This window comes from Theobroma umbraticum, unplaced genomic scaffold (genome assembly GCF_002168275.2).
Source record: "Theobroma umbraticum cultivar Fairchild unplaced genomic scaffold, ASM216827v3 scaffold_30.0, whole genome shotgun sequence".
Taxonomy (NCBI): domain Eukaryota; kingdom Viridiplantae; phylum Streptophyta; class Magnoliopsida; order Malvales; family Malvaceae; genus Theobroma; species Theobroma umbraticum.
The window spans coordinates 5730900-5756830 of NW_018397254.1; the positions used below are offsets into that span (position 1 = coordinate 5730900).

At 36.7% G+C, this 25931-nt stretch overlaps 5 protein-coding genes and 2 pseudogenes across 7 annotated transcripts; 5 read left to right on the forward strand and 2 right to left on the reverse strand.

The window, feature by feature from the left end:
• Positions 1–1319: 1319 nt before the first annotated feature.
• Positions 1320–2542, reverse strand: LOC110424391 (endoplasmic reticulum chaperone BiP-like; annotated as a pseudogene).
• Positions 2543–2940: 398 nt separating this feature from the next.
• LOC110422252 (Calcium-binding EF hand family protein) lies at positions 2941–4781 on the forward strand. Its single transcript, XM_021436092.2, has 6 exons — positions 2941–3509; positions 3665–3767; positions 3888–3953; positions 4034–4189; positions 4272–4368; positions 4453–4781. The coding sequence occupies exons 1-6, from the start codon at positions 3026–3028 to the stop codon at positions 4579–4581; spliced, it is 1035 nt and encodes a 344-aa protein (XP_021291767.1). The 5' UTR covers positions 2941–3025; the 3' UTR covers positions 4582–4781.
• A 1283-nt stretch (positions 4782–6064) lies between these two features.
• On the forward strand, positions 6065–10699 carry LOC110426351 (importin subunit beta-1). The gene is given in 6 exon segments (XM_089784795.1): positions 6065–6244; positions 6855–8479; positions 8482–8568; positions 8571–9273; positions 9385–9545; positions 9548–10699. Coding segments are annotated over 5 exon segments (2661 nt in total). The 5' UTR covers positions 6065–6244; positions 6855–6867; the 3' UTR covers positions 9646–10699.
• A 1470-nt stretch (positions 10700–12169) lies between these two features.
• Positions 12170–13516, forward strand: LOC110426360 (importin subunit beta-1 pseudogene; annotated as a pseudogene). Its single transcript, XR_016351793.1, has 2 exons — positions 12170–12367; positions 12940–13516. The product of XR_016351793.1 is annotated as an importin subunit beta-1 pseudogene (transcript).
• Positions 13517–14883: 1367 nt separating this feature from the next.
• On the forward strand, positions 14884–16817 carry LOC149527726 (importin subunit beta-1-like). Its single transcript, XM_089784951.1, has 2 exons — positions 14884–16224; positions 16330–16817. The coding sequence occupies exons 1-2, from the start codon at positions 15050–15052 to the stop codon at positions 16526–16528; spliced, it is 1374 nt and encodes a 457-aa protein (XP_089641077.1). The 5' UTR covers positions 14884–15049; the 3' UTR covers positions 16529–16817.
• A 3666-nt stretch (positions 16818–20483) lies between these two features.
• LOC110423985 (uncharacterized) lies at positions 20484–21338 on the forward strand. Its single transcript, XM_021438439.1, has 3 exons — positions 20484–20612; positions 20727–20779; positions 20922–21338. Exons 1-3 carry the CDS (start codon positions 20552–20554, stop codon positions 21036–21038), a joined length of 231 nt encoding a protein of 76 aa, XP_021294114.1. The 5' UTR covers positions 20484–20551; the 3' UTR covers positions 21039–21338.
• A 1210-nt stretch (positions 21339–22548) lies between these two features.
• TAP38 (thylakoid-associated phosphatase 38) lies at positions 22549–25885 on the reverse strand. 2 transcript variants are annotated; one of them, XM_021425601.2, is made up of 11 exons: positions 25420–25884; positions 25178–25306; positions 24940–25045; positions 24636–24746; positions 24365–24444; positions 24194–24247; positions 23874–23990; positions 23697–23751; positions 23540–23572; positions 23399–23445; positions 22549–22810 (listed from the first exon to the last, which is right to left on the reverse strand). In XM_021425601.2, exons 1-11 carry the CDS (start codon positions 25740–25742, stop codon positions 22687–22689), a joined length of 1179 nt encoding a protein of 392 aa, XP_021281276.1. In that variant the 5' UTR covers positions 25743–25884; the 3' UTR covers positions 22549–22686. The 2 variants fall into 2 exon arrangements, with proteins under 2 accessions (XP_021281276.1, XP_021281285.1); XM_021425610.2 differs by lacking the exon at positions 23399–23445 and having other exon boundaries at positions 25420–25885.
• Between the last annotated feature and the right edge of the window lie 46 nt (positions 25886–25931).

A 25931-nucleotide genomic window follows, 5' to 3' on the forward strand; every position in this document is an offset into this window, starting at 1 on the left:
TAATATTTGATTTACAATTATTTTATGGAAAATATGGTTTTAATTCTTAAAATTATGTTTAAATATCAAAACTAAAGTTTAATACATGGACATGTTAAGCGTTGTTCATTGGCGGATTGAGTTGGGTTCATATGATTTTTCTTAAAGTTATCAAGTTTTAGTCTAATTTGATTCACTCATTTAATTATTATTTTATTATTAGATAATAAACATAGTATTATATATTAATATTTTAAAAATATATTTAAAAATTTAAATAAATTATTTATTATTAAAATGATTTTATGTATAAAACTATAAATTTAATATACTTGTGTCAAAAGATGTTCGAAAATTGAGTCAAGTTTATGACTTGTTTATTTAATTATTATTATTATTATTATATGAAAAGAATAAAAATATTATTTATATTTATAATTTATATATGTATTTAAAAATTAAAATAAATTAAAATATATTATTTATTAATAAAATAATTTAATTTGAGTTAAGCTCGATTTCAAAATCTAATACTCAAGACTTGAGAAGTGAAAAAAACTTAAAAATTAATTTTATATCAAAATTTATTTTTATTTTTTCTTAAAACAACAAAATTATCTAATCATTTTTTTTCGAAAATAATAATTTCATGATTTATGATACTGTGATGTGATGTAGATGATAAAATTACATTTTAAAAAATGTAACATACCAAAGGTAAGTATAATTAAAATCATTTTCTTTACAATCAATTATGAGTTGGAAGCTTAGTTTTAGACGGAAAGAATAAAAAAAATTCGTAGGAAGGTCGAATTTGAGGAGAACCCTTCCACTACAATACAAGCCGTAGTTCACCGAAATTCCGTCGAAATCCTCTCGCAAATCTCTCTCCTTTCCGTGTGTGAATGATGTAGGAAATAGGTGGCATGCAACAATAACAATGGGAATGGATTCCCAAAACTAGCATATAGAAATCTTATATTGTTCAAAGCAACACTTGTCATTTTCACTTCTGCACCAAAAATTGAACATATGAAATTGGAAGCATACAGGGGAGCAATCCTTTCCCTTTTCCCCGTCTCTCTACTCTTGACAACCACCCCTCTTCCAGCGTCTCAGCAAAGTCCCCCTCTTCTGCATTCAGCTTGTCATCCAACCACTCCAGGGCGTCTTTAATTGCTGAATCCATCTTCTCCTCCTCTTCAGACTCAGCAAGCCTGTCTTAGTCATTGATGTGGTTCTTCATATTGTGAACATAGTTCTCCAAGCTGTTCTGGCATCGATCTTCGCTTTCACCTTCTTGTCTTCCTCGGCAAACTGCTCTGCTTCCTGAACCATGCTTATTTTTTCTTGATCAATTTAATGAAGTATTCCATGATTCTCTGATCAAAATCCTCTCCTGAAGAAAATATTAGTCTGCATTAGTCATGATTCTTTGTCGAATTTTCAACTGAGAGGTTAACAGCCGAAGCAACGTCGTAACCAGCAAGAAGCTTGCCTCCCAAATGGGTATCTCCATTTGTGGTAAGTGCTTCAAAAGCATCATTATCAAATGTTTCACCGCCAAGGTCAAAGACAAGAATGTTCTTTTCACCACCCTTTTTGTCCAAACCATAGGCAATGGCTGCTGCAGTTGGTTCATTGATTATTCTAGCAACATTCAGTGCAGCAATCGTGTACCGGAATCTTTTTGCTGCTTGCCCTTGTGCGTCATTGAAGTAAGCTGCTGACATTTATACATGCAAATTCAAGTCAACCTTCAGGAACATAAACCATAGTTTACCTTGTAAGTCAACAAGATCTGACTTCTACATATAAAAAAGAATGTTATTTGAAGCCGTGACGACGGCATCTTCTATTTTCTTTCCAAGAAATGACTCTGCTCTTTCCTTCATATTTATAAGAAACGATGCACTTATCTCTTCAGGGCTGAAGACATTGGTTTCCTCATTCTTAATTTTCACTTGGATACCAGGCTTCCCATCCTTGTTAACAATCTTGTATGCTACAAGCTTTCCTTCTGAACCCCTTTGTTATAAAATCAGCCAAAAACGCCATTCACCTATTTGATGCACAAATCCTATTTATATGAAACATTATCAACTGAGAATATTCACTTTCTTCCATTAAGTCTTTTGACGTCGAAGACGGTCCTCTCAGGATTGACAGCCTCCTGATTATTTGCTGGCTCACCGATCAATCAATCTCTCACTGTCAGTATAATGCATGCCACCCACCAAGGGGTAATTCTGTTACCCTGGTCATTGGCTATGATCTCAACATGACCATTTCTGTGCACACCAACACAAGAATAAGTCGCGCCAAGGTCTGTCCCAATTACTATTCCCGAACTTGGTGGCCTCCTCTTTAATTTGCAATAGTGAGCCAAGTGAAGAAGCTCCACGATTTTCTTCTTTCTTCTTTGTTCGCTTGCTTCCGAGTAATAATTAATGAGAAATGTATCTTCGATAAACTAGACTCCAAAGACATTGGTCGTTAACTGAGGTTTACATGGTAGCTTACACCGTAACTATCGGGTTGTTTGTGCTCAAACCTCGGACATTGGAACTTGTCATTCATGATGACGTGTACCAATAAAGCTCATTGGTGGTAGTGTAATCCGATCAGAACAAGCCTTGTGTTGGGATAATCTTGGCCGTTAATGTCAAAAGTGTTACACAGATTAAAACATTGAAGATTTTATGAAATATGCAAGAATTACCATAACCTGTCTTAACTTTCTCCTTTTGGCTTCTGGAAACAAATAAAAATTAAAAAGCCTAACAAATCAAAGAAAACCCAAATCTCTGAATTAAATTTAACCCCCCCCCTAATTTGAGTGCTTTATGTATATGCCCCTCGATTCTAACCGCCAAAAACCGTTTTTCCCGCCACCCCATGTTCATTGACTTCAATGGATAATGAAAATAAAAGAAAAAAAAAAGAAAGGGACAGGGGAAAATCATTATCTAACTTCATTGAACTTTCCCGGCATTGTTTATGCTACCATTTTCCACCCATCCCTAATCCCTTTTGCAGCCATTAAATGGCGAAGGCGGTGGTTTGCACCCTTCTGGCCACCGCCTTCATCATTTTATTCGTGTTCTCCCAAAACAAACAGCATGGTCATCATACCCGTTCAGGCCTGAGTCGGCGCCTTGGCTACAAAGTTCCCCATTTTGACCCTCTGGTCGCAAGAATCGAGAGATCGGCGGAACAAAAAGGATTGAGCTATCACGTTGATCCGGAACACATTTCTTACGTTCCTGAGGTTGCAGACGCCCACGAGTTCTTCGACGACGACGGAGCTTTAAACACCACTCTGCGGTTGATGATTTTGTTCCCTCTGCTAGACAATGCACCGAAAGATGGTTTAATCAGTGCCAAGGAGCTAGGGGCTTGGATTGGGCAACAAGCCATCGATCGTTTGAGTTTTAGAACCAACAAAGTCATGTCATGGCACGACAAAAATGGGGATGGAGCTATCAGCTTCAGCGAGTATCTGCCTCATTTTAACGAGAATGATATAGGTAAGGAAAGAAAATTTGAAATCTGTGGCTATATCTGGGCTCAAATGTTTAATGTAATTGATAAAAACTTTTCCCTGTTTCCTTAATTATAGCCAAATAGATGCAACAATAAGACTTCTTTGCATATGAATTGACAAAAGTTGAATGTGGAACAGCAAAAAATAGAAAAGGGCACGGTGAAGCTGGATGGTGGATGGAGCAATTTAACAATGCAGACCTGAATTCCAATGGGACTCTTGACTTCAACGAATTCAAAGAGTAAATACTTTCTTTCGGTTTTTCTCAACTTTTCCTTTTTTGGGTTGGAAGTGTGGGCTTCTTTGGTCAATACCGCAAAGCTATATCGATCAGTTTTACCCAATTTTTTTTTCCCTACAGTTTCTTACATCCAGAAGACAGTGACAACGAGGAAATTCAGAAATGGCTGTTGAGAGAAAAAATGAAGTTAGTTTCCTCACATTTTCTCTGTTTCTATCATTTGCTTGCGCTGGATAAAATTATGATGATTTTCCCTGATTGGGCAGACGGATGGACGATGATCACGATGGCAAACTCAACTTCAAGGAATTTCTCGATTACGCATACAACATTTACAAAAGCTATGCTGAATTCGAGACTGCTGCTGCTCTTGCACCCTCAGCTGAAGACAAATTCGTAGAGCTAGATATCAACAAAGACAAGTAATTTCTATTTTCTCTTCCAATAACTGGTACTGATCCTACAAACTTATAACCATCTATACAACTTTGAGCCCTTTTGCAGATACCTGGAGCTGGATGAATTGAGACCCATACTCTGTTATCTCTACCCTGGTGAACTGTTCTACGCCAAGTACTACACCAGTTATCTGATTTACGAGGTGAAGTCAATTAATAATAGTTTAATGATATTGTTTGAATTTGTAAAATACTCCATGGGATTCTGAATTTTGTTTTGACTCCAGGCTGATGATAACAAAGATGGGAATTTGACCATGGAAGAGATTCTCAATCACGAGAGCGTATTCTACAACTCACTCTATGATGACAGCATCGACAACGACGACTTTGATGATGACCATGACGAACTCTAGTCTCTAGAAACCTGATTCATGCAATGCTTTGGATTTGGGTTATATGACATCCCATCCCATTCCCAGCACATGATAAAAGAAAACCAAGTCCAATAATTTTTGCCTGTGTTTCTGTAAATAGACAACGGAACAAGGCAGAAATGGAGCATAAGCTTTTGTATTAATTTGTCACTTCATCTTCCTTTGACCAATATTTTTCTTTTCTCTCTTTTTTTAAGGCTTCTTTGAAGTTCATGTGTCTTAACCATGTTATGAAAATATAAAATATTAATAATTATATAAGTAAATACAAATATGTTGTCAATTAAAATTGTCAAAATCTTAAATATTAATACAAATACATTTATTAAACATGAAATATAGTATAACATGTTTAACATCTTTATTAATTGGAATGAAATAAATTCTATATGAAATGACATGATTTGTAACTTGTTTGAATGATTAATATGATTAAAATTTTAAACACAATTAAATTAAAATGCATATACTTATAAATGAAATGTAATTTCATTAGTCAAATTTAAAATTAATAATCATAAAAAAGACTAATAAAACAATAATATTCATCAAGTATAATAAAAATCTACCACTATCATCATCAATATTAATAACAAAAATATTTATATGAGATTTAAATGGGTGATAATTGGGTTATAAATGTGTCAATAGGCACATATACATGATTAATGAAATGGGCAATAAGTTATAGAAATATATAATAACACAATTAATTAAACATATCTTAAATGGATTAAACGGATTTGACACATATGAGACACAAGATACAATTAAAATATGAAACATAATTATCTTAAACCTAAATCTATTTAATTTTGTATTGTATTCATGTCACATACAAATTTATTAGATCTATATATGAATACCGATTAAAATAAATCGATGAATTTTAATTTTTATCTATCTTTGCTATCATTCCAAGCAAAAGAAAATTTTCATCAAACAAGCTTCAATAATTAAGATGAAATTTGACACATGTTCATTAAATAAAAAACTCATGTTTTTTTAATCATATTCATTTAACTTAATTTCTGAAAATCTGTCTTAATAATGGTATTACTAGAAATAAAAAGAAAAAAGACCCACATTATCAACTAGATTTTGGCGCATTAATTCATTTGTTTTTTTTAAATCTTTTTAAGAAAAAGTTGAACCATAAATGGACATTAGGCTGCTTGTTCTGCTGAAGTAACAAAAACAAACTGTACAATTATTAAACTTTTTAACCGTACGATCGTGATGACAGATGTCAACTTGGTTTCTTATAAAGCCACCTTACAGTTAAGTAGGCTGACTTTTCTTCATTAGCAAATCCTAATTACCAAATTGCCCCGGTGTAAAGGCCGGTCAACTTTTTAGGTGGGTCCACTTTGACACCCTGTGGAACGCGTACTAGCCAATAACAGCCAAAGGAATTAATACTACCAATGTACTATTTAAAAAATGATTTAAAATATAGATTTGGTATAAATTATTCTATTCCAGCTTCAAATCCGCTTCTCCTTCTCCTCTTGCTCCGTTTCCTTTTTTTTTTCTTTTTCATTTCCTATCTTCAGTTATTAGGGTTTTGTTCAGCTCAGCCGCTTTCGATCTTCTCGATCGGTGAAAGGTGAAGTCTGCATCAAATTTCCTGAATTTTAAGGTGATCTTGTCGAACTCCTCTCTGAAGGTTTCATTTTTGTTTGTAATTAGGGTTTTGGATTGTCATTTTGGGCATTCGATATTGGATGCATTGATCCGCTTTCTTTTTTGTTTTATAATTTTAGGGTTATGTTTATTTGTAGTACTAATTAGAGTATTATATTTTTTTTTGGAAAGATTTGAGCAATCGAATTTCTAAGTGTTATTGTATTTACTTTAAATCTAATGTGATCTAGGATTTTTGTTTGAATTTTTACGAGCCAAAATTTCGAAGTTTAAGTTTTTAATGTCGAATTGGTACGTTGATCCCAAATATTCAAGTGTTCCCTATCAGTTGGTTAGTTTGTTAAGTAGAAATGACAGTAGGGATGGATCAACTTGATTTATTTGCGGCATATTGGTTTGATTCTTGTTACTTTTGTTTACACTTTTTCGATGAATTTTAAGGTTCGGTTTCATGTTAGTTTGCCCTTAGTTCAGATAATGTTACTCATAATACAGTTTTTCCTTTTTCCCTTTTGTTTAACCTTTTATGCGTTTTCAGGATTTAGGTGTTGGAATATTTAAGCTTTATTGTATTACCTATTGAATTTCTGTCATTGTTCTTGCAGGAATATTAGGGCGATGGAAGTTACACAGGTGCTTTTGAATGCACAATCAATAGATGGAGCTGTGCGGAAGAATGCTGAGGAAAGCTTGAAACAGTTTCAGGAGCAGAACCTTCCTGGTTTCTTGCTGTCACTTTCTGGGGAGTTGGCAAATGAGGAGAAGCCTGTTGAAACACGTAAATTGGCGGGTTTGATACTTAAGAATGCATTGGATGCTAAGGAACAACACAGGAAATATGAGCTTGTTCAAAGATGGTTGTCATTGGACGCCAATGCGAAGAGCCAGATTAAGGCATGCTTGTTAAAGACTCTCTCTTCTGCTGTAGGTGATGCTCGATCAACTGCATCTCAAGTCATTGCCAAGGTTGCTGGCATTGAGTTGCCACAGAAACAGTGGCCCGAGTTGATAGGTTCTCTTTTATCAAATATTCATCAGCTACCAGCTCATGCTAAGCAAGCCACTTTAGAGACCCTTGGATATATGTGTGAGGAGGTCTCGCCTGACATTGTTGATCAAGATCAAGTAAATAAAATACTTACTGCTGTAGTTCAAGGTATGAGTGCATCAGAAGGAAACACTGATGTGAGGCTTGCTGCTACCAGAGCACTTTACAATGCTCTGGGATTTGCTCAGGCGAATTTCAGCAATGACATGGAGCGTGATTATATAATGAGAGTCGTCTGTGAGGCAACCCTGTCCCCAGAAGTGAGGATAAGGCAGGCAGCTTTTGAGTGTTTGGTCTCCATTTCATCAACTTACTATGAGAAACTAGCTCCTTATATCCAGGATATTTTTAGCATCACAGCAAAGGCTGTGAGGGAAGATGAGGAACCTGTCTCCCTTCAAGCCATTGAGTTCTGGAGTTCAATATGTGATGAGGAGATAGATATTTTGGAAGATTATGGAGGTGAGTTCACTGGGGATTCTGATATTCCTTGCTTTTACTTTATCAAGCAAGCACTCCCTGCGCTTGTTCCTATGCTGTTGGAGACACTCTTGAAGCAGGAGGAAGATCAGGATCAGGATGAAGGGGCTTGGAATATTGCAATGGCTGGGGGAACCTGTCTTGGGTTGGTTGCACGGACTGTGGGTGATGATATTGTCCCTCTTGTTGTGCCATTTATTGAGGAGAATATAACAAAACCAGATTGGAGGCAGAGGGAGGCGGCAACTTATGCCTTTGGTTCAATCTTGGAGGGCCCTTCCCCTGAAAAGTTAATACCTCTTGTTAATGTTGCCTTAAACTTCATGCTCAGTGCTTTGACAAAGGACCCCAATAGCCATGTCAAAGACACTACTGCCTGGACCCTTGGACGAATCTTTGAATTCCTTCATGGTTCAGCTGTAGATTCACCCATCATCACTCAGGCAAATTGCCAGCAGATAGTCACTGTGCTCCTTCAGAGTATGAAGGACACTCCAAATGTTGCTGAGAAAGCCTGTGGTGCTCTCTACTTTCTTGCTCAAGGTTATGAGGATGTGGGTCCATCATCTCCTTTAACTCCTTTCTTCCAGGAAATTGTCCAGTCCCTTCTCACTGTCACCCACCGAGAAGATGCAGGGGAATCACGGCTGAGGACTGCTGCCTATGAGACACTGAATGAAGTGGTGAGGTGTTCAACCGATGAGACAGCTCCATTGGTGTTGCAATTGTGCCTGTCATCATGATGGAGCTTCATAACACTCTTGAGGGGCAGAAACTGTCGTCTGATGAAAGAGGAAGCAGAGTGAATTGCAAGGCCTTCTTTGTGGGTGTTTACAGGTCATCATTCAGAAGCTTGGTTCATTAGAACCAACCAAGTATGTGTTCATGCAGTATGCAGATCAGATAATGGGGCTTTTCCTTAGGGTTTTTGCTTGTAGGAGTGCCACTGTACACGAGGAGGCCATGCTTGCCATTGGAGCCCTTGCTTATGCAACAGGACCAGATTTTGCAAAGTACATGCCAGAGTTTTATAGGTACTTGGAAATGGGTCTTCAGAATTTTGAAGAATATCAAGTCTGTGCTGTCACAGTTGGTGTTGTTGGTGATATTTCCCGGGCATTGGAGGAAAAAATTGTGCCTTACTGTGATGGTATTATGACACAACTTCTCAAGAATTTATCAAGCAACCAGTTGCATCGTTCTGTAAAGCCTCCCATATTTTCATGCTTTGGTGACATTGCATTGGCAGTGGGAGAGTATTTCGAAAAGTACTTAATGTGGGCCATGTCCGCGCTTCAGAGAGCAGCGGAGTTGTCTACCCATACAGCCGGTGATGATGAATTGACAGAGTACACAAATTCCCTGAGAAATGGAATTCTTGAGGCATATTCTGGGATTTTCCAAGGGTTTAAGAACTCTCCAAAAACTCAGCTCTTGATTCCCTATGCACCTCACATTCTCCAATTCTTGGATGGCATATACATGGAGAAAGACATGTGAGTTCTACTAAAAGATGCTCTTTCAAGCTTTTACTCTACTGAGTGGCTTGTTATTTGAATTTTGATGTGTTTTTATTAACAATTTTCATGTTATGTATTTGCCTATAGGGATGATGTGGTCATGAAAACTGCCATTGGTGTCCTTGGAGATCTAGCTGATACGTTGGGAAATCATGCTGGTTCTCTGATACAGCAATCTCGCTCAAGCAAAGACTTTTTAAATGAATGCTTGTCTTCAGAGGACCATATGATTAAAGAATCTGCTGAATGGCCAAGTTGGCCATTAGCCGTGCTATTTCAGTTGAGGTGTTGCCATTCAGCATGTTTATTTTCTCTTGGAAGTCCATGCATTTGGGTGTGTTGAGTTGAGGGTCTGGGATTGCATGTGTCAAGTCATCGCCATTGTCAGACAACAGAAGTAATCGGTCTTCAAGTTGTCACTAACTCTTGCATCATCATCAATCATCATCATCATCATCATCATCATCATCATCATCATCATTATCCGGGGGTCAGATTCCATTTTTTGTCGTGGAGGAAGAGGATAGGGATGGTTTCAGAGAAGTTAATGAGCGCCTCCGTGAATTGTGGTTGAGAATATCTTTTGGTCCCGAAGGATTGAAGTAAGGAGGGATCAGTAACTGTGACAAGCTGGAGTGACTGACTAGTCAGGTGCTTGGTCACTTGCTGTTTGTACGCCCCATGTGTCAAGACAAACATTATTTTTGCCTTGGTGTGGTTTTCTCCATGTAAATTTAGGTTGTTGGAGTGGATGACTGAGGATTTGGTTCAAAGTGCTGCAGCACCTCAAGATATCTCAAGTGCTGCATTTCACCGTTGGCCTTCCATCACCTAGTTTTGGTTCTAAGCGTTCCTCACCCGCTTCTTTTTGTAGTTCAAGTCAGCATATTTCTTAAGTATACACAAGTGGTTGGGTTGCATTTATTCTCCGCTGCTTCGGTTGTATATTTTGTTTCAGTGGGGTCGGGGGTTAACCACATACTGCATATGCTATTGGGATCATTTCATCCTGCATTGCATTATTGTTGTTCCTTTTTTCTTCTTCTGTTTTTTACTCTAATTTCATTTGTTAGAAAGTCTTGAGTCAATTGTTCAATATCATGCATTCATAAATTATCTGTTTTCTGTTTCCTTCTATCATACAATTTTTTTTCGCGTTGCTTCAGAGTTAAGATTGTATAATTTTATTTTTGGTTGTCAGTGCTTATAGAAAGTGATACTATATCAAAATGTGGGCTTGACATGAAAAGGGCTGAATGAGGCAATGTATTTCTTGATTAAATTCTAAAATAGGGCGGTTGCCTTTTTGCTTCATTTTAGAATTTCTGTAGCTTTGATTAAATTGATTGGGCTGTGGCTCTTGCCTTGCATTTCCCTTCAAGGAATGAAGTTGCTTTTCTTACTCCTTTTCTTGTAAGTCTTAGTTCTGTTCCAGTTTAAAATTATAAAGTGGTTTATTTGGTCCATAGGACTAATGAATTAGGGTATAATGTGGAGCTTGAAAGGAATATAAAAGTAAAAAAAGGATTCAATTCATAGAAGATATATTCAAAGAAAGAAGTCATAGAGGGTATATCAAGAAATCTCCTTTCCTCGACTCCCTTGGTTGGCATTTTGACCAAAACATCCCAAACCATTATCATTATGATGCAGACATACTAATGAACACAACATATACAGATTATTATGAAAAATATATTCAAAATGAGGACGAGGAAGGAACCAATCTCCCTTTTTGTCTTGAATTGAGTGCCACCAAAAACACACAATCCCTTCTTTTAAGAATCTTAGGAAGTTGCATGAAAAAAACATTAAACCATCAGCATTCAGCCGTGTGACCTGAGTGAGAGCAGATCACTTGTCAAATGTCCAAAATGCTAATAGGAGACTCAGAAACTAGGAATAGGAGGAATCCATACAAGGGAGTCACGAACATAAGAAATGAAGAGCGCTCGGTACACTAAAATGTAATTCACGTAATTAAAAACTGTCTTAATAATGGTATTAATTACTAGGAAAACAATAAGCGCATGTTGTCAACTAGATTTTGCACATTAATTCTACTCTTTCCCTTTTAAGAAACAAATGTTGAAACCGAACGTAGCCTTACCATGATTAAGTATAACTGCTTCAGAAACCAACTCTATAGCTACGAAGTACAAGTCCAAACACTTTACTAACGTCTTTGGACGGTCCGCTTAAGATGACCGAGAAGACTTTCATGTCAACGCAGGTTCTTATAAAGCAATCTTAACCGTTAAGCAGGATGACTTTTTTTCTATAATCAAATCTTAATTACTACCAAATTGCCCCATGCAAGATTAAACAAAGTATTAAAAGTGGGCCCATTTAGACACCTTGCGGAACCCGTTTTGTTAAGTGTTGTAAGCGTCTCGTCTTTTCTTTTTAGAATCATTCTAGTCACCAACACGACGACATTTTTAAATATTATGATATTAATTAATTTATGAAATATGTTTTTAAATCATTCATTAGAAATAATACCAAAGATACTAAATTCAAAATTATTTTTTACTTTATAGCATTGATAAATTATTTTTTCAAATTCAAATACAAAAAGCTACTAAAATTAATGTGAAATATTGGAAACACAGTAATTGTTTGAAAATAAAATAAAATGTACATAATTTTGGAACAATTTAATAAAGAAAATCCTGAAAATTTAAGTTAAAATGAGAAAATGGCTACAAGTACCTTTGAAGTTACTTAAATTATTCTTTTTTAAAAAAAAAAATTATTTATTGCATCAAATTTACCTTCTTTTTTTTTTTTAAAAAAAAGAAGACAGTGTCGCAGAAGCAATGCTTTTTAATAAATATCCAGTTAAGTAGTACAGTTAACATTTCCCCTAAAAAATAATATAAAAATATAGATTTGTATAAATTACTTGAGTCCAGCTTCGAATCCGCGTCTCCATCTTTTTCTTATTCTTCTTTTTCCTTTTCCTTTTTCATTTTCTCTCTCCAAATACTAGGGTTCTACTCAGCCCCTTTCGGCCTTCACCGATCGGTGGAAAGTCAAATCTGCATCGAATTTCGTGAATTTTAAGGTAATTTTGTCGAATTCCCCTCTTAAAGTTTCATTTCTGCTGGTAATTAGGGTTTTGGGTAGTGATTTGGTTATTCGATATTCAATGCATTGATCTGCTCTCCTTTTTCGTTTTTTAATCTTAGGGTGTTGTTTATTTGTAGTACTAGTTAGAGGATTAGATTTTCCTTTTTTGGGAAAGATTTGAGCGATAGAATTTCTAAGTATTATTGGATTTATTTTAAATCTATTATGATCTGGGATTTTTGTTTGATTTTACTTGCCTAATTTTGAAGTGTAAGGTTTTAATGTCAAATTGGCACAATTGATGCTGAATATTTGAGTGATCCTATCAGCTACCAAGTATGTATGTAGAGCTGACAGTAGCGTTTTGATGAATCAATTTGATGTAATCGCTGCATTTGATTTATTCTTGTTACTGTCCTTTACTCTTCTTCAACAAATTTAAGGGTTTGGGTTTTCCTTTAGGTTGGATGCGTTTTCAGAATCAAGGTGTTGGAATATATATGCTACTTTATTTATTGAATTTGTGTATCTAATTGTTTTAATTATTGATTCCTTTCAAAATATTAGGGCGATGGAAGTTACGCAGGTGCTTTTAAATGCACAATCTATAGATGGAGCTGTGCGCAAGACTGCTGAAGAAAGCTTGAAACAGTTCCAGGAGCAGAACCTTCCTGGTTTCTTGCTGTCACTTTCTGTGGAGTTGGCAAATGAGGAGAAGCCTGTTGAAACACGTAAATTAGCGGGTTTGATACTTAAGAATGCGTTGGATGCTAAGGAACAGCACAGGAAGTTTGAGCTGGTTCAAAGATGGTTGTCATTGGACGCCAATGCAAAGAGCCAGATTAAGGCATGCTTACTGAAGACTCTGTCTTCTCCAATATCTGATGCTCGGTCAACTGCATCTCAAGTTATTGCCAAGGTTGCTGGCATTGAGTTGCCACAGAAACAGTGGCCTGAGTTGATAAGTTTGCTCTTATCAAATGTTCATCAGCTACCAGCTCATGCTAAGCAAGCCACTTTAGAGACTCTTGGGTATATGTGTGAGGAGGTCTCACCTGATGTTATTGATCAAGATCAAGTAAATAAAATACTTACTGCTGTAGTTCAAGGTATTATATTCCTTGGTGTGGTTTTCTCCATGTAAATTTAGGTTGTTGGAGTGGATGACTGAGGATTTGGTTCAAAGTGCTGCAGCACCTCAAGATATCTCAAGTGCTGCATTTCACCGTTGGCCTTCCATCACCTAGTTTTGGTTCTAAGCGTTCCTCACCCGCTTCTTTTTGTAGTTCAAGTCAGCATATTTCTTAAGTATACACAAGTGGTTGGTTGTCATTTATTCTCCGCTGCTTCGGTTGTATATTTGTTTCAGTGGGGTCGGGGGTTAACCACATACTGCATATGCTATTGGGATCATTTCATCTGCATTGCATTATTGTTGTTCCTTTTTTCTTCTCTGTTTTTACTCTAATTTCATTTTGTAGAAAGTCTTGAGTCAATTGTTCAATATCATGCATTCATAAATTATCTGTTTTCTGTTTCCTTCTATCATACAATTTTTTTTCGCGTTGCTTCAGAGTTAAGATTGTATAATTTTATTTTGGTTGTCAGTGCTTATAGAAAGTGATACTATATCAAAATGTGGGCTTGACATGAAAGGCTGAATGAGGCAATGTATTCTTGATTAAATTCTAAAATAGGCGGTTGCCTTTTGCTTCATTTTTAGAATTTCTGTAGCTTTGATTAAATTGATTGGGCTGTGGCTCTTGCCTTGCATTTCCCTTCAAGGAATGAAGTTGCTTTTCTTACTCCTTTTCTTGTAAGTCTTAGTTCTGTTCCAGTTTAAAATTATAAAGTGGTATTTGGTCCATAGGACAATGAATTAGGGTATAATGTGGAGCTTGAAAGGAATATAAAAGTAAAAAAAGGATTCAATTCATAGAAGATATATTCAAAGAAAGAAGTCATAGAGGGTATATCAAGAAATCTCCTTTCCTCGACTCCCTTGGTTGGCATTTTGACCAAAACATCCCAAACCATTATCATTATGATGCAGACATACTAATGAACACAACATATACAGATTATTATGAAAAATTTCAGCAATGACATGGAGCGTGATTATATAATGAGAGTTGTCTGTGAGGGAACACTATCCCCAGAAGTGAGGATAAGGCAGGCAGCTTTTGAGTGTTTGGTTTCCATTTCATCCACTTACTATGAGAAACTAGCTCCTTATATCCAGGATATTTTTAACATCACGGCAAAGGCTGTGAGAGAAGATGAGGAACCTGTCTCACTTCAAGCCATTGAGTTCTGGAGTTCACTATTGATAAGATAGATATTTTGAAGATATGGAGGTGATTCACTGGGGACTCTGATATTCCTTGCTTTTACTTTATCAAGCAGGCACTCCCTGTTCTTTCCTATGCTGTTGGAGACGCTCTTGAAGCAAAGAGGATCAGGATCAGGATGAGGGCTTGAATTGCATGCTGGAACCGTTAGTTTGAATTTAAAAAATGGAAATTATATTGTCCCTCTTGTTGTGCCATTTATTGAGGAGAATATAACAAAACCAGATTGGAGGCAGAGGGAGGCGGCAACTTATGCCTTTGGTTCAATCTTGGAGGGCCCTTCCCCTGAAAAGTTAATACCTCTTGTTAATGTTGCCTTAAACTTCATGCTCAGTGCTTTGACAAAGGACCCCAATAGCCATGTCAAAGACACTACTGCCTGGGCCCTTGGACGGATCTTTGAATTCCTTCATGGTTCAGCTGTAGATTCACCTATCATCACTCAGGCAAATTGCCAACAGATAGTCACAGTTCTGCTACAGAGTATGAAGGACACTCCAAATGTTGCTGAGAAAGCCTGTGGTGCTCTTTATTTTCTTGCTCAAGGTTATGAGGAAGTGGGTCCATCATCTCCTTTAACTCCTTTTTTCCAGGAAATTGTCCAGTCCCTTCTCACTGTTACTCACCGAGAAGATGCTGGGGAGTCCCGGCTGAGGACTGCTGCGTATGAGACATTGAATGAAGTGGTGAGGTGTTCAACTGATGAGACAGCTCCATTGGTGTTGCAATTGGTGCCTGTCATCATGATGGAGCTTCATAACACTCTTGAGGGGCAGAAACTGTCGTCTGATGAAAGAGAGAAGCAGAGTGAATTGCAAGGCCTTCTTTGTGGGTGTTTACAGGTCATCATTCAGAAGCTTGGTTCATTAGAACCAACCAAGTATGTGTTCATGCAGTATGCAGATCAGATAATGGGGCTTTTCCTCAGGGTTTTTGCTTGTAGGAGTGCAACGGTACATGAGGAGGCCATGCTGGCCATTGGAGCCCTTGCTTATGCAACAGGACCAGATTTTGCAAAGTATATGCCAGAGTTTTATAGGTACTTGGAGATGGGTCTTCAGAATTTTGAAGAGTACCAAGTCTGTGCTGTCACAGTTGGTGTTGTTGGTGATATTTCCAGGGCAATAGAAGAAAAAATTGTGCCTTACTGTGATGGGATTATGACACAACTTCTCAAGAATTTATCAAGCAACCAGTTACATCGCTCTGTGAAACCTCCCATATTTTCATGCTTCGGCGACATTGCATTGGCTGTAGGGGAGTATTTCGAAAAGTACTTAATGTGGGCCATGTCTGCGCTTCAGAGTGCAGCAGAGTTGTCTACCCATACGGCAGGTGATGATGAATTGACAGAGTACACAAATTCACTGAGAAATGGAATTCTGGAGGCATATTCTGGGGTTTTCCAAGGGTTTAAGAACTCTCCAAAAACCCAGCTCTTGATTCCCTATGCACCTCACATCCTTCAGTTCTTGGATAGCATATACGTTGAGAAAGACATGTGAGTTCTACTGAAAGTTACTCTTTTAGGCTTTTGCTTTATTGCATGACATGTCGATTGATGTATGGTTAATAACATTTTTCTATGTTACTTGTTTGCCTATAGGGATGATGTGGTTATGAAGACAGCCATTGGAGTCCTTGGAGATCTAGCTGATACATTGGGAAGTCATGCTGGTTCTCTGATACAGCAATCCCCCTCAAGCAAAGACTTTTTAAATGAATGCTTGTCTTCTGAAGACCTTATGATTAAAGAATCTGCTGAATGGGCCAAGTTGGCCATTAGTCGTGCCATTTCTGTTTGAGGGTGTTGCCATTCAGCATGTTTATTTTCTTTTGGAAGTCCATGCATTTGGGTGTGTTGAGTTGAGGGTCTGGGATTGCATGTGTCAAGTCATCGCCGTTGTCAGACAACAGAAGTAATCGGTCTTCAAGTTGTCACTAACTCTTGCATCATCATCATCATCATCATCATGGGGTCAGATTCCATTTTTTTTTTTTTGTCATGGAGGAAGTGGATTAAGATGGTTTCAGAGAAGCTGATGAAGGTCTCCATGAAACTGGGGGAGAGAATATCTGTTGGTCCTGAAAGATTGAAGTAGGGGAGGGATCAATAACTGTGACATTCAGGAAAGACTGACTAGTCACCTCGCTTGGTCACTTGCTGTTTCTACGCCCCATTTGTCAAGACAAACATCATTTTTGCCTGGGTGTGGTTTTCTCCAATTAAATTTAGGTTGTTGGAGTGGATGACTGATGATTTGGGTCAAAATGCTGCAGCACTTCAAGACATCTCAAAGTGCTGCATTTCCACCATTGTCCTTCCATCACCTGTTTTGGTTCTGAGTGTTACCCCCTTCTTTTTGTTGTTCAACTCTCATATTTTTAGTATTATACGTCAGTGGCTGGGTTGCATTAATCACCTCTGCTGCCTTTGTATATTTTGTTTCGGTGGGGTCGGGAGTTAACCACATACAGCATGCTATTGGGAGTATTACATCCAGCATTGCATTGTTGTTGTTGTCGGGTTTTTTTTTTTTTTTTTTTTTATAAATTTCAATTGTTAGCAAAAGTCTGGAGTCAATTGTTCGATATCATGCATTCATAAAATTATTTGTTTTGCATTTCCTTTGGGTATACAATTTTGTTCCCGTTGTTTCAGATTGTATAATAGAATTTTTGGTTATTATCGCTTATACATAGCATGGTGATTGTAAATCACAAATTGGGCTAACATTTGTAGGGCCGAATGAGATAATTCTGGGTTTGCCTTTTTGCTTTACATTAATGGTTTTTTCCCAATGACTCCAAGTGAGAATATTCCTAAAAGGCAACCTATGGGGGTTTTGTTTGTTGGCTGGCTTTTGTGATTCATGGATTAGGAAAGAGTAAGGTCGCAGTGGAACCGATGCTTATTCTTCTGATGAGCTCTTTATAATGGCTGAAAATTGAAAATTTCACAAGCTGACCAAGTCTTCAAGTGCGCCCTCTTTGACTGGTTCTGTAGAATGTAACTTTACCCTGTGAATGAGATATGACTTCTCATTCATCCCACTAATTTGCTTCAAACCCCTTGTATCCCACCTCAAAGTTGGCTCCAACTGTGCTAACTATTCAAAGATTTTGACTATTTTGTCTTTTGCTGGGACTTGGGTCAAATTCCAAGCTTCATAAGAACAAACTGACCAGTACCAATATAGAGCTAATGCTTTGTAAAGTTGAGAAAACTTTATTTGGTAGTCTAGAGAGTTCATCTAGCCATTCGTTATCACGCACATGATAGATTTTCTTCCAACATCCTGTTAATCTTAAAAATCTGATCATTAGCAAACAAGCTTCTCTTTTAAATTTGGGCAGAAATCTTTTACGAGGGATTTGTAACCTAGGCCCGGAGATGAGGTGAAAATATCACATGAAACTCACCAATATTGGTATTACTCAGGCCTTGTAATGATCAGACCTGCCTGAACTTCATTAAGAAGTTAGAAAAAGATAAAAAAGGAAAAAACCCAAATGATCTTTATTACGAAGAGAACAAGTTGATGCACTTTACTGCCCTTGATACATTACATCTTCACCATCTAGTCTTACATTACATGGGGGTTTGAAAAGAGAAAGGTTGCTATCGTGGTATGTATAACCTTTCAAACCCCCAAAAGGCCTTTTTGTTTATGACTAGAAATTGCAGTTCCAATTGGTTAGAAAGATCCAAGAAATTGTAAATCATGATTAATTTATCGAATTTAGTACATGCTTTTGTTGCCAAATATGTCAGCATGAGCTAATGAAGATAGATTTCATTGCCACTCTCACCAACATTTGTACCGAATAATAAGATCAACTTGCATTGCTTGCTTGGAAGAAAAGGAGAAAGATATGTATTAATTAATGGTATTATGTACAAATAAAAATAATATAAATTTATTTTTACTTTTTTTAATTAGAAAAAGATATCAGAGAAAGCCCTGACTCACATTGATCGAAGTTGTGGCATCCGAACAGGTGGTAGAGGTTTAATGGGAAAAGAGATGGAAATGGGAGGTTATGTCCCTTTAAAGGAAGTTCAGAGAATGTGCTGTGGCCTACTGTGATATGACCGCCACCATCCCCAACTAATAAATTTAGGCAGAGAGGGAGGGTGGCGATGCATTGAGTTGTCTCAATTTTGTTCTTTTTTGGGCAAATCCTTCCGTGTCTCTCATCAGTACCTTTCATGGCCGTACAAGGCAACCAAAACCCAAACTATTGGGTAATGGAGGAAAAATCAGAGAGTAACCCAACATTAAAAAAAAAAAAAAAGGAAAAGATATATTGTAATAAGCATCCAAAATGAATAGCATATGCCACTTTGAGCAGTACTACTCTTGTAAGTGACTTCACCAATTCCTGCCATCGTTGAACCATTTGATACTGGAGAATATCCACCATTAATTTTATCATTCAGCTTCCCTTGCCTCAATTCTCAAAAATATCACAATTATATGCAATAATTTTCTTATTTTTCAGTCTAAATTTAAGATTAAACCCGTCATTTTTATTTTTTGAAAACACAAAGTATATTACATACATCATATATATTTTTAATCAAAAGAATGAAGATTCAAATCATACTCTTTAAGTAGAAAAACATGTACTAATTAATAAATTAAATACTTACGTGTATGCTACATATATCATTTTATGCATGTTTATTGGTAATTATCTTTATCTATATATTTACATATTAAAAAGAATACACGGTCATTTTAATTCCTTGTCGACGACTTTGAAATGGAGGTTTTATTAATTAGTCAATCAATTTGGGTTTAAGAAAGCATCATTTTGCCAGCATATGGTCTCCTTAAAGATGATTAATTACACTTTAGTTTAATGTTAATAAACGATTAAATTAAAATTAGTGTTGGGAGTTCAAAGTGTTGTGTTGTCCCCCATCCCCTTCCTTTGTTTTATCCTTTTGATAGTGCTCCCGCTAATGGCTCTGGCCAAAATTCAACATCCTAAATGCTTTTCTCCATTTGATTTCGTCTGTAGGCCACTAACCTGTTTGTCTGCATCTAATTGCCTTGGAAAGTGATGAAAGCCGAAACATGAGGATCAAAACCACTATTCATTAAAGTGGTGTTTGGTACCACGGAATTACAAATCCTTTATGACCTCCCCCGTCCCCCCACTACATTGTTATTATTATTATTATTATTATATAATGAAAATCAAATCCACATAATGAATAGAATTCATTTGTTAGTGTAATTTTAACAAGAAGATAGACTTGGAATGTTAAATTTTATTTGAGTAATGTGCACCGTTGAAACAAATGAGAGGCTAAGCTTAAAGTATTGGTAATATATATATATATATATATATATATATAAATAGAAAGAGAGATGATTTTGGGGTTAATTATTGATAGTGCAAATTAATGTGGAGATGGATTGAGTTGGGAAAAAGGTGAGAAATACAGCCAGAAAAAAGGCAACCTGAAAATGGGTATAGATATAGTTTGAGCCATGCAAAGGATTGTTCCCTTTGTCCGACATGCATATCAGTTTCACAAATGCTTTCTGTGCATTTTGTGTGATGTAACAATATATATATATATGAACACAGTGCAGTTGACTTTAGGGATTGTGGGCAAAAGAAGGGGTAATGCAACTCATCATGATTCTGTTGCTATTGGGTGGGGTGCACCACGACAACAGCTATCTCTCCGTGCCACATTTTCCTACCCCAAACACCAACAATAAAAGCACACCTTCCCCTCCCCAACCTTAACCCCTCTCCAGCAAACTCATCACATCCTCCTCCCTCCCTAGCAAACGCAGCTAGCCATGGCTCTTTGCTTCAAGGCTTTCCTTTTGCTGTCTTTGCTCCTCATGCCTTTCTCTTGTGGTAATACTCTAATCAAGTGTACATTCTTCTCCTTGTTAATTCTGCATGTCAGCAATAGACCTTGTATTAATTTCCCAAACATCATCATGTCACTGACCAGACTTGCTATTGCAGGCACCGTTGCCGGCTTTCAGGATGGCATGCAGGCCACATACTCACTTGATCAGGTACTCCACAATCCGTCAGCTTTGATAATAATTGCAAATGCCGAATAATAATGCACGTATAAATTTATGTTGTATTTCGAAATGTGGGAGTTCTTGTATCTTTGGGGATAACTAATGCTGTTGATTTTAATTCTTTATCAAGGGTGGGATCCAGATGAATCCATCCAGGAAGCTGTTGATGCTGGGTGCAATGCTGGATTATGATGATACAGGTGCCAATACTAAGCATGACCCAAGGAAAAAACCTGGCAAGCCCTGATCAAACCATGAATTAACTAGAAAAAAAAGAAAAAGGAGGAGCAACTCTCTACTCACTGTCTCTTTTTTAAGAGGTTTTGATCATCTAGCAATAGAAAGGCATAATATATATTATGGAGTTATTAAATCAGTTAAGTGAGTAGTAACAAAAGAGTACAAACCCTACTCAGTGGGGGTGTAGTATAATTATGTTCTGAAACTGTGTTATTGCCATTGTATTCTGCGGATGTGATTTTATGTTTGTACTTCCCAGGCTATTGCCTGCCATATATTAAGAATAAATAATGAAGCTTTCGTATTTTGTTCATCAGTTGTTTATGAGATATATACATAAATCCAAGACAAGCAAACAAATCAAAAGTGTATATATTGATTTCAAATTTCACCATTAGCAGTGCTTATTGGCTACCCCAAATAGCAATTACTTAAAACCCTAACATTGAAAGTATACGTCTATAATGGCAGTGATTAATTGCAGTTTACCTTTTTTTCTTTTTCTTTTTTTTGGATTGGAAGTTCGAGATCTTACAAATTTGAGTTTTGATGTGTGAATGATTGATTAAGTAAATAAGAAAGAGTTGTCCCTCATTAGATAATTTAATCAATAAATTTTTCTGAAAAAAAAAAAAAGGACACCATGCAGAGAAGTAATTTAGAACTATGCATGTATATAGTGCTTACATCTTATTTCTCTAAAACCAAAAAAAAAAAAAAAGAAAAAAGAAATATTAAGGAATAAGGCAGAATGAATATAATTGGTATATATGTTTAGTCTCTAGATGAGATGCGAGGAATAGTGTTCTGAAGATGGGATTATATTATTGATAACACATATGATGAAGTCGTGAAATTATACACCAAATCTACGAATGGATGGGAATTTTTGTAGAATCAATGGTCAATTATTTAGTAGGCCAAAATGCTAAATCAAAGGATCATTGCAACAACATCCCAATATCTAATCTTATTTTATTTATTTATTCTTAATTTTTTTTTTAAAAAAAAATGAATTCCAATTTTCTATATAATAATTCTCCTATACATGGAAAGCAAAAAGAAAACAAAGAAATTAAGGACAGTACTTATAAAATTAGATCCTAATTTGTTCTACCTTACCAAGTTTCTCCCTATTAATGATGGCATGTTCGACTGCCTAGCTTCAATTCCAGAAATTCAAGTCAACAATATGTATTTTTCTGAGCCTTTTAGACTTCATTATGCGCCTCAAAAACCATTGTTTAGGCTGATATGTAGTGCTTGGGCGGGCAGGCATCCACCATAAATCAGAACCCATTTGAGTAATGATTTTTCTATCCTCATTTTCAATAGCAAAATTTTTAATTTTTGATTTTTCTTTTTCTTTTTCTCTTTAATTTTTCTATAGCTTAAGCCTTAAGGTAGATCTTGTACCTGAACGGGGTAAGAATGGCTTACACATAAACTGGAAAGAAGTTTCCACAGCAATAACTGTCAGTACTACTGAATTTCCAAAACCAATACACAGAAAGACAAGTAACTGAATAGTATTCTTTCAGAATTATTAAATATGCCTAGGTCAAGTTTACCAAAAAGTGCTAGTATCATATACAATTTCATTATACAGACAGTGTGAAATCTATGTTGATCTATATACAACAGGTCACTCAATATCAAAAAAAAGCCTGAGATGACAACCATATTCCAAGTGATACAATCCCAACTGTAGCTAAAGCTTGGCCTAACTCATATAGAATATTTTGTTGCTCAAGTGGCAAACTCTGCCAGTCGGTCTGCCTGTGCAAAGGTCAAAGCAAGCGAAACCAAGGTTAAAGAGAGGGAGTGTGTGATCCTTTAATGGGAATTATGAAAAGCCATAAACAGAAAACTCAGATGCACTTAATTGAAAGACAAGCAGGACCCGTAGAGTTTTTGACTTATTAGTCATTTCTTTGCGGTTCCTATTTTCTTTCCCCAATGAAATCTTGTAATGCAGAAAAAGAAATACACAAGTCATTGAACACAATGCTTTCACTATAAAGAAGCATATTTAGACTACGAGGACAAAAATAGAAAAGAAAATAAAAGTTCCAATAACCGACTAAGACCAAGGACAATAGACTGTTCATTCTGGGTTTGAAGATCATAAACTGCTCATATCATTCAGCCAATGGCTGTGCAATAAGCCTTCAAAGGGGAAAAGTATTGGCAATGGTTAATTTAAGACTATATACTGTATGACTAACCATTAATTTGTTCTATAAAAAAATATGAGAAAAAAAAGCTACGATTAATTTTCCAGCAGAGGTTGATTCAAATAATCCGTTAGCTCAACTTAAACTGCACAGCATAACAGCAATCATACTAGTGAAAACGACTGCATACCCTAAATCAGCAATGATAATGCTGATGTTGTCTTGAGAGCCTTGATCCTGCATGTTATGATAAGATTCTAAGGTTACTGGAACTTGTGTACAAACATAAATAACTAAAATGAATCAAAAGAAACAAATCACTATTAATTACCAGAGCGGCTTGTGCAAGTGCATCGCATGCTACCTGAATCAGGAATAAGGGGAATGTTATGACTAAACCAATGAAAGAATATCATCAGAAAGCTGATGGATCTGATCAGAATTGGAAAGATATGACACGGTCATATATGGTAGAGTGTAAAATGTACCTGAACATTTCCATGTTCTCGTAGTTGATTTCTAACAAAAGCAACTGCGTCTGAGCTGAAAGAAGAAAATAGTCGGTATGTAAGAGTGACATTATTCTCTCAATTGAACATACAGCAAACTCATATAAAAGAAACTGCCTGTACAGCAGCAAGAGTTAAAAGCATAGCTTGAAATACCTGTTTATGTAGTCCCATAACCCATCAGATGCCAAAAGGATAAACTCTGCATCTGACCCTAGAGCTACTTTAAAAGTGTCTGGAGATGCAATGACCAAGTCTCCATTGAACACTATTCTGAAAGAGCAGAAACATTGAAGGCCAAACAATCTTGTAAGCTTGAAACATGTTTGAAATAAACCAAACAGCTATCTGACTTATCCTAATTATAGAAAACCACTAGAGCTAGATGTTAATCTAATTAAACTAACTTGTAAAGCATGAACCCACAACAAAAGGAGGAAAATGAAACTAGGAAAGGATATCCACAGAAGATATACCGAGAAATAAATTTTTCAGACCATTTCCTTTCCTCAACTCCCTTCTTCAGCATTCTGAGCAAAATATTCCAAGCCATTAACATTATGATGTAGTCACACAGTGCAATGTACAGAACGTGTACAAATTATCATGAAAAATTCTTTAAAATGAGGACAGGAGAAGAACCCAACTCATTCTTCTTTGTCTTGAATCGAGTGTCACCAAAAGCACGAGATACAGCTATGTCACCACAAATCCTTCCGTTGACAATCTATGGACATTGCATGAAAAAACTTATAATCAGCCGTGTGAAGTGAGTAAGACCAAACGTCACTGAGGCTCTGGAGTTTTTGATCTAAGTCTTTATACATTTTAAGATGTGAGAACTCTCATTGGCACCGGAAAGGATTAAAGATCAGATTGCAAGTGCCGAAAAGAAAATCAAGAACAGAAAAAACACACCCATCCACCTGCTTCTCTGATTCTTCTGATTTCTTGTAAAGAGGTCTCATTGCTTCCATATGGTCGATGAGAATCAGTCAACACTTCTACTTTTCCAGCACGAGATAGAACCTGCATCAGTGTATCAACTGAGAAAAAGAATGAAAAGTGATATAACCCTTTCAAAGAATAAAGGCGGTGTTCTGTCTAATTCCCAAAAATGCTACTATTATACAAGAAACTAAAAAATTTTAGTCTTTTTATATGTAAATTAAGGATTCCAATATATATATATATATAAGGAACCAGGAATAGGTATCCATACCACGCAGGAATCACCAACATGAGAAATGAAGAGCACTTCATTTCCTACTAACATAACAGTGGCCGTTGAACCAGATTCATCATCACCTTCTGCAGTCGTTTCAAGCCTTTACAAAATGAAACACCAGCTAAACCTTGAACCAGTAATATACAAAAATCTACAATCATATTAAGACTACAAAATCAGATTAAAAGACTTGTCAATATTTGTGGGTTCAAAGCATCCATTTTTGGCTCACCAATTTAGCAATTTCTTATCAGCATTTTCAAAAGCCTTCGTTAGCGCCTTCCTAATAGCATTAAAATCTCCTCCATTCAACAGAAATCCGCCTTGTAAAGAGGTAACACACTCTTTATACAGCTCATCCCTGCGTTCATCAGAACCATCTCTTGCTATAAAATTAAATCGCTATAAACTATGCAAAAAGTTTATGGAATGAAGTAAATATTGCTAGTCATTTGCATTTAATATTTATCGTACCTGAGGAACTTGACGGAAGATACGCCACCGTGGCCATCAAAGACAGCAGCGAACGAGAATCCGTCAAGGCCGTCCGATCGTATGACTAAATCGTCCTCCATCTCTTCGCGTCTGCCCTGCACGCTCGTGGATCCCCATCGGATCCCCGCGACGTCCGTTAGCGAAGAAGGAGCATCAATTGCAATTGCAGGGCAACGGCAGGGGCTTCTGGCTTTGACGTTAGTTGTCGTCGTTCGGTGGTTCTTGTTGGCTGATTTGGCGTTGGAGGTGAAATTGAAGTCGGTTGAGAGGAATCTCTGTAACTGTGGACTCGATAACGCCATAGCCTCTGGTTGACTCAGTGAGTTGAACCTCTGAGTCAAAGGGATGAGTTGGAGTTTCGAGTTTCGGCTTGCAAGGATGAGAATCTTCTCTGTGATTGTGGTGGCCTCGAAGATAAGAGAGTGAAGTTAGGCCTCTAACTGATATAACGGATTATATTCCACGTGAGCTAGGATCTTCTACGGACTTTC

Bases quoted from the DNA above. Each gene is read 5' to 3' on its own strand.
- LOC110422252 (XM_021436092.2), top strand. From the start codon at position 3,026: ATGGCGAAGGCGGTGGTTTGCACCCTTCTGGCCACCGCCTTCATCATT. The intron at 3,510-3,664 runs GTAAGGAAAGAA...AATGTGGAACAG, and splicing joins TTTTAACGAGAATGATATAG to CAAAAAATAGAAAAGGGCAC. The intron at 3,954-4,033 runs GTTAGTTTCCTC...CTGATTGGGCAG, and splicing joins CTGTTGAGAGAAAAAATGAA to ACGGATGGACGATGATCACG.
- TAP38 (XM_021425601.2), bottom strand. From the start codon at position 25,742: ATGGCGTTATCGAGTCCACAGTTACAGAGATTCCTCTCAACCGACTTC. The intron at 24,248-24,364 runs GTTGGGTTCTTC...TATTTTGCTCAG, and splicing joins TTCAAGACAAAGAAGAATGA to AATGCTGAAGAAGGGAGTTG. The intron at 23,752-23,873 runs GTATTTCAAGCT...TTCTTCTTTCAG, and splicing joins TTATGGGACTACATAAACAG to CTCAGACGCAGTTGCTTTTG.
- LOC149527726 (XM_089784951.1), top strand. From the start codon at position 15,050: ATGCTCAGTGCTTTGACAAAGGACCCCAATAGCCATGTCAAAGACACT. The intron at 16,225-16,329 runs GTGAGTTCTACT...GTTTGCCTATAG, and splicing joins ATATACGTTGAGAAAGACAT to GGATGATGTGGTTATGAAGA.
- LOC110423985 (XM_021438439.1), top strand. From the start codon at position 20,552: ATGGCTCTTTGCTTCAAGGCTTTCCTTTTGCTGTCTTTGCTCCTCATG. The intron at 20,613-20,726 runs GTAATACTCTAA...TTGCTATTGCAG, and splicing joins CCTCATGCCTTTCTCTTGTG to GCACCGTTGCCGGCTTTCAG. The intron at 20,780-20,921 runs GTACTCCACAAT...TTCTTTATCAAG, and splicing joins CCACATACTCACTTGATCAG to GGTGGGATCCAGATGAATCC.